The 12500-nt window shown below is 44.3% G+C and overlaps 1 protein-coding gene across 1 annotated transcript in view; it reads left to right on the forward strand.

Moving 5' to 3' along the window:
• Window positions 1-12500, forward strand: part of gabrr2a (gamma-aminobutyric acid type A receptor subunit rho2a) — a 45833-nt gene that overhangs the window by 20424 nt on the left and 12909 nt on the right. Inside the window, exons 3-6 of the mRNA XM_063224102.1 lie at window positions 2477-2544; window positions 7510-7733; window positions 11154-11236; window positions 12338-12478. Of these exons, the coding sequence (XP_063080172.1) occupies window positions 2477-2544; window positions 7510-7733; window positions 11154-11236; window positions 12338-12478 (516 nt within the window). The remainder of the gene's footprint in view (window positions 1-2476; window positions 2545-7509; window positions 7734-11153; window positions 11237-12337; window positions 12479-12500) is intronic.

Below are 12500 nucleotides of genomic sequence, written 5' to 3' on the forward strand. Positions count from 1 at the left end.
GAAATGAAAGATGACAAACTGTCTTTGGCATACTTAGCATTTCTACAGTACAGTACAGCATTTCTTTTTCTTTAATTGCAAGCTATACATCATATTACATTACACTTACCTGACACTTTAATCCAAAGTGACATACAGTTCTTTACAGGGTATTGTTTGCAGTCCCTGGAGCAGTGTGAGGTTAGGTGCTTTGCTCAAGGGCACTTCAGCCATGTATGGAGGTGTAGGGAGAGGTAAGGGTGGGATTTGACACTGCAACCCTCTGATATTCAGACCACCTCCCTAACCATTTGGCCATAGCTGCAAGCTATGACAGTGTTTTTATTAGTTTGCAAATGCAGGGAAGATAATCTTATTCATCACACTGGAAATGAGTCATGCGGCGGCTGAGAGAGAAATGATCATAAATGGCCGGGGCAATTTCTGGTTGGAAATGTAATTAGTTTTGTTGATACAGTCATTTCAGACAAGGTCAGAAGCAACAGGAGCGCAACTAACACATCGGGGGGTTGATTTGGTGCGGAAATATTGATTTCTCAGAGGACGCGTGCGTTTCCATGTTCCATGTCATTCGACTAATTTGAAAAAAAACGCCATTGATAACACGAACTGACTTTTTTTTCCTTCTGCGTTCTCAAGGACGCGTCGTCAAGGACGAGATTGGAGCAAGCAGGATGCCTAATGCTTCTGCAATCTGCAATTTTCCACATCAGCAGGGGGTTGTTTACATGCACAACACCAGCAGCACGCATACAGTACAATACATACAAAGCACAATTACAGCTGGAAGCACGTTGCCATTCAAGATATACCATCTATCCATCTCTCCATATAGTATAAAGTAAGCCTATAGGACTGGAATATCGCCCATAATTACAGGATGGATACACATTTTGTGCTTCGAAGATCTACCATTTACCCTTGAGCATAATGAAGGATTTGCTGCCAACAGCTTTATCATATACAGAAAAAAACAAATCGGCCTATATTTAGTGTATTCTGATTCCCCAGCGTACAGTACACCAAAATCCGCACATCCATCCATCCGCTAGTCCGCTTTGCCGCTCGTACTGTACTTTAGCCATCTCGCCGCTAATCTAATCAGATTACAGTTGGTGTACAGTGCGCTGGAATATTGTGCTCGCTGGCCGGCCAGTTGAAATCTGAGTCCTGGAAATCTCGTCTAAATCTTTCACTCTAACCTGTACTTGTTTGTCTGTCTACATATGTACATTATCATGATCACAGAGCGCTGTGTGCCACGCACAGGGCTTAGAAGTGTCTGATATGGTCATGTAATCCTAATCCTGATCAGAGGAAGGTGAAATGGAAAAGGCTGAGGGTGTTAGCGTGAGGGTTAGCCCCTACTATACCGCCACTGGCGCTATGCTGGGCTGGGCTGGGCTGGACTGGCCACCCGGGTGGACGGAATCTATCTTTACCGCCGTTCTGCTGTCGGATGCTGGGTGTCCTGTCCGCCTGTGTTTGTATTTGCGAAGCCTCCGAAAGTGACAGCTGCAGCCGCACGCATGCACACTGGTGTACACTTATGTGCACCCGCATGCACGCACGCACGCACACTCCCTCTCTCTCTCTCTCTCTCTCTCTCTCTCTCTCTCTGTGTGTGTGTGTGTGTGTGTGTGTGTGTGTGAGTGTGTGTGTGTGTGTGTGTGTGTGTGTGTGTGTGTGTGTGTGTGTGTGTGTGTGTGTGTGTGTGTGTGTGTGTGTGTGTGTGTGTGTGTCTGTGTTTCTGTGTATATGTGTACTGTATGTGTGTCTGTGTCTTGTCTTAGTCTGTGTGAATGTGAATGTGCTTGTGTGCGAGTAAGTGTGTGACTTCCCAGCCCTCTGAGTCTTCCTGAGAATCACATTTTACCAGCCTGTGTGTGTGTGTTTGTGTGTGTTTTTGTGTATGTGTGTGTGTGCGTGCATGCGTGCGTACCTGCACTCATACGTACGCGCGTGTGTGTGTGTGTGTGTGTGTGCATGCCTGCCTGCGTGCGTGTGTGTCGGGTCAGAGCTGCCTCTGGGCCGGGGAGATTGTGTGCTATAACCGTCCATGTCACCACGGCTCCTGTCAGCGGCAGAAGAGATGTGCTTTCAAAACTATCAGGCAGCCCTGTGTCTAGTCTGTCACCAGTATAATGTGCCGCTTTTAGCCCCAATTCTGATGCTTTTACTTCTTATTCTTTCTCTCCTGATTTTTATTCTCAAGATTTTCCCCTCTGTTTAATGTATTCTTCTTCTTCCTCTTCTTCTTCTTCTTCTTCTGATTTTTATTCTCAAGATTTTCCCCTCCGTTTAACGTCTTCTTCTTCTTCCTCTTCTTCTGATTTTTATTCTCAAGATTTTCCCCTCCGTTTAATGTATTCCTCTTCTTCTTCTTCTTCTTCTTCTTCTTCTTCTTCTTCTCCTTCTTCTTCTTCTTCTTCTTCTTCTTCGTTTTCTTTCTTCCTCTCTTTCTTTCCATTTCTAGGCCCTGCTATTCCCGTTGGCGTGGATGTGCAAGTGGAGAGCCTGGATAGTATTTCAGAAGTAGATATGGTAGGTTAACAACTACTTCCCCCCTCTTACCCTGCAGGCCAAACAGAAATCCTGCTCTCCGTTTTTTTTTTCTCTGTCTCTGTCTGGACCTAATGAAAAAAAAAGATACAAAAAGGGAGAGGAAAGGGAAGCCGTTTTTTCGTTTCGGTAAAGTGTTCCCCCAGATTTGACCAAATTACATCAGACCAGGGCCCTCTGGTAGTTGCGCAGATTTGTTTTGGTGTACTCCAGGGGGGGAAAGCCTCTTTGTGTGATGTAACAACAGACATTTTAGGATTTTATTGTTGATGATACCTAATTGTGCGGATGGACGGACGCCGGCTCCAAATGTTGCCTGTTATGTAATCTGGTGATGGTGGGAAGCAGTCAGTGGATGAAGGGTGGAGAGGAAGGGAGGGAGGCGAGGAGGGAGGGAGGGAGGCGGTGAGAAGGGGCAGGGGAGGGGGATAGGGAGGTTGATGGACGGGGATGGGGATGGGGATGGTTCGGCATCGGCACGAGGGAAGACAGATGATCTGCTTTAGCGATTTAGCGTGGCATAAGTGCAGAATCGGCCGCTCTGCGCTGTCAGTGTTGCGGCTGTCAGAAGGAATGAACAGAACATGAATGTGTGGTGTGGTGTGGTGTGGTGTGTTGTGCGGTGTGGTGTAGATTGGTGTAGGCCAGGGCATGATGATGTGCATCGCCGCTGTGCCGCCGTGCCCTCGGATACGGTGAGCTGCCACTACGCTGGCTCGCTCACGGGAAGGCCACCGCAACGCTTCAATCGCAGAGTTGGGGGGGTGGGGGGTGGAAGAAGGAGGTCAGACAGAGAGTGGAAGAAAGTGAAAGAGGGAGAGAAAAAGAGGGTGGGAGAGAGAAAGAAAGAAATCGTCAAATGGAGAGAAAGGCAGAATGCAGAGTGTGTGAGAGAGTAAAGGAGCATAGAGGGAGAAATTAAGTGAAGTGGAGTGAAAAGAACAAACAAAGTGAGGGAGAGAAATTAAGTGAAATAAAGGAAGGAAGAGAGAGATGGGGGAGAGTCAAAGCGCAAGAGAGAGAGAGAGAGAGAGAGAGAGCTGCCTGTAAGACCCTGTAAGGGAGAGAAATTAAGTGAAATAAAGAAAGGAAGAGAGAGAAGGGGGGAAAGTGAAAGTGCAAGAGAGAAAGAGAGAGAGAGAGAGAGAGAGAGAGAGAGAGAGAGAGAGAGAGAGAGGCAGAGTGTGAGAGAGAGCTGCCTGTAAATTGCACGCAATTACTTGATGCCCACTGCACAGCGGTGCGCCCTATCTCCCTGGCCATTGTTTGCCTCTGCCGCAACGAAGACGCACAGAATGCAGAAAACACAAACACAAACACAAACACAAACTGACACATGTTTCAATGCATATATTAGGGTTTCTTAAAGGCCTGCATGTTTCAGATAAAACATGGATACACACAATGTAAATATTCTGTTGCTGTGTGTATTGATATGTGTATGTTATCGACTAAGCCTGTTGAAGTCTGCCAGGCTCTGTAGGAGATGGAAAGGCCTGTTTCCCTTTAATACCGGTAACAACGAAACCACAGAATTCCCAGGACACCTGGCACATTTGCTGATATTGTACCGCATTTTATAGACAAGATGATGTAGTCACTCAGTGAAGCTGTATGTCAGTTTGAGGGAAGATATTTGACATAGACTAATGTTTTTTGGCGTAAGCAATGCAAAGTTGTTTTTGTCTGCTTTGTTTTGAGAGGTTCGAAGACAATTTGTCTATAAAAGAGAGATGTGTGATTCAAATTAACCTCAGCTTCATCTGCCAGTTTTCCTCAGACAGCATACATGTTGTATGCAGGTCCGGATTAACGCACAGGCTAGGTTTGGCTGCACTTGAACCACTTTTTTCAAGATTCTTGTAAGTGTGAATTTGCACAAAATGTATAGGCCTAGCAAAGCCCATACATGTCCTTGATTGCCATGTTGTAGAAGGTCAGTTTGGCCTACCTGTATGTGAGTAAACTGACTACAAAAGAGCTGTGATGTGAAGCCAGTAACTTCCATGGCTCAGAAAGCAAATGCATACACGTCTATGATTGGCATGTTGTTGAAGGCCAGCATGGCCTATATAAGTAAGCTCAGGGAAGCCGACAGGGTGGGACAAAGGGGTCAGTTGTCCCAGGCCCAGGGAGAGAGGATGGGGGTGGGGATTGGGGGACAAAATTGTGTCCCCATTACATTGTATGTGAGTGGGGGGTGCCTTGCGGATGACTTTGTCCTGGGCCTGGCCAAAGCTGTCAGCGGGTCTGAGAAAGCTAGCTATAAAAGAACAGTGGTGAGGTGAGGTGAGGCTAGCGCTCTAGTGGTTTTCATGGCTCAGGAGGCACATGCTTTTCTGCACCGGTCTTTCAGTTGAGGTGAAGGTGCTGAGAAAATGACCTTGGAAAAAAATGCTTAACGCCCGGCCTCCCACCCGCTGAATGTCGAGGAGATTGTGAATGCAGAAGCTTGAATGCAGAAGCTTGAATATTGTTGCTGGGCAGAGGTAGCCTTCCCTACATATGGATTAGGAAGAGAGGGTGGGTAGGAAAGGTAGAAAAAAGAAAGAAAGAGATAGATGGAAAACACCACAAAACAGTCTAAAAGTACACTGTTACATACTGTTGCCTCAGGGCTTAGGCAGCATGAAATTGTCAACACATTATTATATATTATATATTATATATTATACATATTATACTTGTGGAGAAATACCATAATAAAATAAACATCTGGTTTACACCCACCTGCACTGCCTGTGACACTGTATTGCATTTGTCCATGTTACTCTGGCCACCCTTCTTATTCACAGTTCTTGGAAAAGTTCCATAAAAAATACTGCCGTCGATCCTGCTTATGAAATCTACCTTTCTAGGTTCACCAGAGTAGTTTCAATCAAACGTTCACTTAATCTCAGGGATAGTTATCGTTTATTTTGAGTGTGCGTCAGATAGATCAGTGAAAGACCACGTTGTCTGGCTTATTTTCTTAACTAAAGCGTTTCACCAGAGGCTCACCAGTCCAAGCTCTGTCTGTATGAGCTCCGTGCTTTAACCAGGTGAGGAAACTACTGCTGTGTATAAACTCAAAGCCAGTTTCCAGGTGATGGTGAAGTGCAGCCATAAGTAATTTAGTGGACGGATGACAGAGGATGAATCACTGTACACTGGTGAACTTAGATGTTCTGGGGGTCTTTTTGTGGGGTTTTTTCCTTCTGGTGAACAATGCATTTCGCTTCAGGTTCAGGTTCAGGTTCAGGTTAAACTTAAGTGAACCTGATGAAGCATAAGCGAAATGCATTGTTCACCATAATGAAATAGAATAAAACTAGCAGATCGAAGTCCACAAGTGTGCAGTGATTCATCCTCTGTTGTCTGGATCTACTGTATATGTCTCTCAGTAAATAAAGAAAAGTCCAATGTTGGAGAAGTGCCACAATCTCTGAAGAGCCAGCCAGCCAATTAGTCAGACCTTCATCTAGTGCTGTCTGTTAATCGAACAGACCATCCTCTAGTACTGCCTTGAATATTTAATAAGGAGTGGACCAGCACCACAGACCCTTCAGTACCCCTTTGGACACTCTGTGCCAGCACCACATGGCCATTCCAGTTAAGCGGATGAGACAAGTGGCGTGCGAGCACGCTAAGGAGCACGACCATAACCACATGATATTAATGCAGCGCCATTTCTTGCGCGCAACTCAGCTATAGCAAAATCCATTCTAATTTTATTAAGGAAGCTATGCTCATTTTTGAGGGCTGTGCTCTAATTGAGAGGATTGATGCACTGGAAAGGACCCAGCACAGCCACTTGGACGGTATGACTGTATAAAGGCGTTCTGTCATGTTCTCTTTAAGTTAATTTATGTAATTACTAGAAAGCTGTCGTATCGGAGGTTGCTAAGTTGAATGTAAGGCCCAGAGTCATGTTCACCGTATGGCAGCACCTGCTTAGGTTAAGATGTTAAGTGTCTGCATCAATGTAATTTTTACACACGTTGAAGTACAAATGTCTACTCTACACCCTTTGAACAGTAACAGCAAATTCCTGACACAAATCTCAGTAGGCCTACTCAATCTTGAAAAACTGAATATTGAGATTTAGCACTTAGGCCTATGCTTTCGTGTCATTTAGCATGCGTCCATGTCTGTTTCTATGTATTTTTAGGGATTTTATTGATTATGATATAAAAATATTTATCATCACATACATATTTAATAAGTATTATGACACACATAGTGCAATTTGGGACGGTAAAGGAATGGGAGAGAGAGATAGATGGGTGTCTTAGTGCATTGCACTGCAAACCAGTCATGTTTTCATGTCCACAGTATTTTTTGTATTATTCTTTTTTTCTTGAACATTAATAAACAAAGACAACAGGGCAAACAAACAAAAAACAAACAAACAAAAAAAAGGAATACATCATAGAGACCAGGGTTTCACATAACAAAAAGACAAAGAATTAAACAAACAATGTCCGAGTTTCCCATTCCACTCACAGGCTCTCAAACTTACCCCCTGCAGTCTGTGTGTGAAGGTGATCTTGTCCATCAAATATATACCATTGACTTTATCTGTCCATTCTGCCACAGTGGGCATGTCTGGCTGCAACCAATTCATGTCTACAGTATTGACTTTCTTCTTTTGAAATACTTTTGGGGGGCATATGTGTTCTTATTGTGTGATAGAATGGCATAGAGGACAGGCAATGATGTTACATGTATTGTTCTTCCTTAAACGAGTCTCTTTCAGGGATACAAAATTAATTTCAGTGAAAAACGACAATTAAGTGTTATCGTATTGTATTGTATTGTATTGTATCGTATCGTAAATGCTCAGGAGAAGAGTGTTCGAAGAGGATCAGGAAATGACCTCAGGCCGGAATAACAGTACAGTGCCTAGGCCATTTGAGCCAAGGCCAAGGCCAAAGTATTGACTTCCTGTACATCCTCTCTGCACAGGACTTCACCATGACGCTGTACCTGCGGCACTACTGGAAGGACGAGCGCCTGTCCTTCACCAGCACCACCAACAAGAGCATGACGTTCGATGGCCGCCTGGTCAAGAAGATCTGGGTGCCAGACGTCTTCTTCGTCCACTCCAAGCGCTCCTTCATCCACGACACCACCACCGACAACATCATGCTGCGCGTCTTCCCTGACGGACATGTTCTCTACAGCCTCAGGTAGCCTACTCAGAGAGAGAGAGAGAGAGAGAGAGGGAGAGAGAGAGAGAGAGAGAGAGAGAGAGAGAGAGAGAGAGAGAGTGTGTGTGTGTGTGTGTGTGTGTGTGTGTGTGTGTGTGTGTGTGTGTGTGTGTGTGTGTGTGTGTGTGTGTGTGTGTGTGTGTGGTGTGTGTGTGTGTGTGTGTGTGTGTGTGTTGTGTGTGTTGTGTGTGTGTGTGTGTGTGTGCGTGTGTGTGTGTGTGTGAGAGAGAGAGAGAGAGAGAGAGAGAGAGAGAGAGAGAGAGAGAGAGAGTGCTACTTCCTCAATAGAAATGCACAGAGAGAGAGAGAGAGAGAGAGAGAGAGAGAGAGAGAGAGAGAGAGAGAGAGAGAGAGAGAGAGAGAGAGAGAGAGAGAGAGAGAGAGAGAGCAAGTATGTGTGCACCCCAAAATCCACCCTCATCCACGATTCTGCCAGTCAACATCATGCTGCACATCTTCCCCAATTGCAGGGGCATCTATAGAAACCATTAAAATGCAGCAGGGCAAGACTTTGTGTAAATGCCATGTACAATTATTTTGTTCATACTAGTTTCACCTAATACTTCTGTATGAGAAAACACTATAAGGGGCCACTTTCAGGAGCAAATCATACATGGCATATACCGGTAGGCCTACACATATTTTTTATATAATTCTTTATATAATCCTTCATATAGTTCTATCCGTATGGGAAACCCTGAAAGACCTTTTCGGTCAGTGCCATTTCCTTAGACTCATCCTTACTTTTACCCCTTGGTAGTACGCCAGTCTGCTGGACATGTTCTCTACATCGTCAGGTACTCTTATACAGTAGCCTAGTTCTTAGAGGTCCCAAGGGAAATTTGTCTAGGTCCTAGTACATTCACATAGCTGCTCACATAGCCATATAACATGCAACACACAAGTAGGCTAACATCAGTTTTTACACTGTAATTCTGTAATTCCAGTCAAGAAACACAAGACGAAAATTCTGAAAGCAATTCCTTTTCTGAATAAGTATTAAATGAAACTTGGCGGTATGGCTCTGTTCAGAAGAGTCCCCTGATGATTTTATTGAGAGCCATGAAAAAGCAGAGTGAGGGGACAGCAACAGCAATGGGCAATATTGGAATGCTCCCCCAATTTAAGATTTGGAGAGATCACTATGCCCCCATGATAAACAGCAACATGACAAAGACTAGCCAGAAGAGCTCTACAGCCTAAGATACCCTTTATTCTCCACAGCTCTAAGATTTAGACTTAGCACGTAGCATTACATCAAAAAGGCCAAGTACAAGAACATGTGAATATCCTCATTCACCCAAGTCGTTTTAGTCAAAAGAGTTCAGTTGTAAGAAGCTAGACATGTTTTTGGAGTTTGAAAAAAAATGTTTCATTTACACGTTTTTGTTATTTCTATAAACAACTATCTGCATAAATTTGTAATATATTCTGTCAGTTATTCATGGAACAAGATATTTGTGTTGTTTATGAATGTCTTTTCCAAAAGCGATACTGTATTCGAACAGGTAGAGGCAAGAAGAATGTCTTCTTGTAAGAAGCTCTGTCTTCAGTCCAGACATGCACTGTATGTGCAATATTTACAGCACCGAATAACATCAATAGGGCACGAACAATAAGAGCATGGAAGGTTCTCATATCACATAGTTAAATATGAATACCAATATTACATTGTAGTCAGGGCAACGAGAATGTGATGTTTGCCATAGAATAATCTTATTCTGCTGCAGTCTCACTCAGATCCATTCCCTGCTTTATTGTTTCAATATCTGGTATGACTGACACGGCTTATATTATGCATATTAGGCATGTCTCGTTTCATCTGATTTCCTTTGCTGAGATCACACAACACAAACTGCAGCACAATTCCAATGCAGCGCCTAACAAGATTACCAGAGAAAACATTGTTGAAACTGACACCGAAGTCAAAGGGGGAGGGGAAGATGAAAACAAAACAAAAAATAACAGAACAGCCAACAAAAAAAGAACAAATAAACAAACAAATAAATAAATAAATAAATAAACAAAAGGTTGCATTTGCATGATACGCACGCTCACTACGCTACAGTTAAAATTAGAACAGCACTGACGGGTGCCTTGTGGCGGGCGGGAGGATGGCGGGCGTCTGGCAGCGGAGAGCAAGGTCAGGACCCCAAGGCATCATGGGTAGTAATAGGGGGGGCGCTGTACTGCCCGTACCCACCGCAGGGACGTCCGCTCCATTCAGGAAGTCGACTGGAGGGGGGTGGGTGGCAGTATGGAATCCGACATTGGAGGACAAAGGGGTCAGTTGTCCTGGACCCAGGGAGAGGGGGGCAGAATTGGGTCCCCATGGCCCAGCCGTGGCTCTGACGGCTGGGCACTAGACTGCTATGCGGGCGACTCGGCTTCAATTCCCGGCCTGGGTCATTTCCCAATCCTTCCCCGTCTCTCTCGGACCTCGCTTCCTGTCTCTCCTCCACTGTCTCATCTGAAAAATATTTTTAAAATCCCCCCAAAAATAAAAAGAATTCAGTCCCCATTACTTTATATGTATTGAGTGGGGGGGATTTTTTCCTGGACCCGTCCAAAGCTGACAGTGGCCATGGCTCCAGTTGCCTGCTATTGATGACACTGCTGCCCCCTCACCCCCTAACCCTCCACACCCCCATCCCCCAATCCCCCAACCCCAGTTCATCTTGGCCCTCCACCAAGGGCTGTTTACCGACCCTAGTGAATGAATTCAGTCATGGCAAAGGCAATTGCTCTCTCGACTTAAGGCTTCGTTCGCCGTTCATGAATTATGCATGAGAGGAAGAGACGTGCGTGCCTGTATGAGTCGATGCGCTTGCTCTCTTTTCCTCTGTCTTTCGCTCTCTTTCGTGTTTCTCTCCTTATCTTTTTGCATCTGCCTGTCTTCATCGCGCTGTCCTTTATCTTTCCTGCCTGAAATTTCTATCTACTTTTTGTCTGTCTGTCCCCCTCCATTTCATTTACTCTCGCTTGCGTTCTGTTAGTCTCCCTTTCTCTCTCTCTCTCTCACTCGCGAGCGCTTTCTCTATCTCTATCTCTATCTCTATCTCTATCTCTATCTCTATCTCTATCTCTATCGCTCTTTCTCTCTATCTCTATCTCTATCTCTATCTCTATCTCTATCTCTATCGCTCTCTATCTCTATCGCTCTCTCTCTCTCTCTCTCTCTCTCTCTCTCTCTCTCTCTCTCTCTCTCTCTCCTTCCCCCCCCTCTGTCTCTTTATTTAACAATCCATTTCCCCATCTCTGTGTTGATGGTGACTCATTTGCACTTGTCATTGCGTACATCGTTTCTGTTGTACCCTACAATAGACTGGAATAGACCTATTGAGTGTGTGCTGCTCCTGTTGTTCCTAATGTTAAGTTGTGTTGTTGTGTACTGCACAGGGTCACGGTTACGGCTGCCTGCAACATGGACTTCAGCCGCTTCCCCCTCGACTCTCAGACCTGCTCACTCGAGCTCGAAAGCTGTGAGTGCAACTGAGCTTTCAATTGTTCCTTGTTTTGTTTTTTTTGTCGTTTTCCATTTTTACAGTACAAGAATAGTTTGCATCCATTTGCAAATGTCATTTTAGAGAGACAGGATACAGTACATACATGAAGCCTGATTATCATCGACTTTCAAATCTCTTCGAGACTTGGTCTGACCAAGAGCATAACAATTACAGTAACATTTCCCAAATGGCATGGTTGACCCGCCTCCCTTGGTTTGCTAATGGTTGTTTACTTCATAAACAAAGTGGGAGGAGTTCCAGATATTTTGGGAACTCAGAAGCGACATTTGTATTGCTCTTGGCCTGACTAGAAGCAACGCTGAAGGTGTTGCGTCACTAGGAAGGCACGGCCTGGCTGACATACATATAAACATAAAGAAAACATATTTGCCATTTTTGTACTATTACTACGGTAATTTCAGTTTCCTTGCTCTCTCTGAGTTAACAGAAATGTAACACTGCAGAGCATGACTTTAGAATGAATATTGTTGTATTTATTGGGGATTTTATACTGCCGCATCCCATAATATGTGTTTATTGATTGCAGTGTTGTGATCAATGTTAGGTAGCAGCAGGTTAGGTGAGGCATTATATTGATGGAATGTTATATGTGAGTAAGGGTCAAGACCCCACCATCCTTCCTGCACACTTTCCTGCATACAAATATTGTGCACTTTACAGTAATAAATGGATAGGCCTCTTTTTTTCACCCATCCCATTGTCTTGCATTAAATTCACCCAATGCCAAATGCTCTCCTGTTGCGAGCCTAATGTCTCTTTGTGTATGTGTATTTTATTTATGAAGTGCATTCTTGTTTATTTTACCCATCACTGCTTATGGTCCATGCCGTGCAGCCTCAATGTACCACCATGACAGAAAATTAAATTTACTCTCTGCGAGATGACTGAATTCAGGCATGAAAAACAGAAGGCTACAATTAATATTTGCAAGCAAATAGCCTTTTACTGTAGATAGCCGAGTAAACATTTTTTTTGCCTATTTCAGGCACAGAATATTTTTTGCTCACTACCCTGCTCAACATGTTTTTTATTTATGTATTTATTTGTCTGTGCCAGACGCATACACGGATGAAGACCTGATGCTGTACTGGAAAAACGGAGACGAGTCTCTGAGTACGGACGAGAGGATCTCGCTGTCCCAGTTCCTCATCCAGAAGTTCCACACCACCTCTCGACTGGCTTTCTACAGCAGCACAGGTAATGCACCTTACATTATGCC

This window comes from Engraulis encrasicolus, chromosome 19, assembly GCF_034702125.1.
Source record: "Engraulis encrasicolus isolate BLACKSEA-1 chromosome 19, IST_EnEncr_1.0, whole genome shotgun sequence".
NCBI classification, from domain to species: Eukaryota; Metazoa; Chordata; class Actinopteri; order Clupeiformes; family Engraulidae; genus Engraulis; species Engraulis encrasicolus.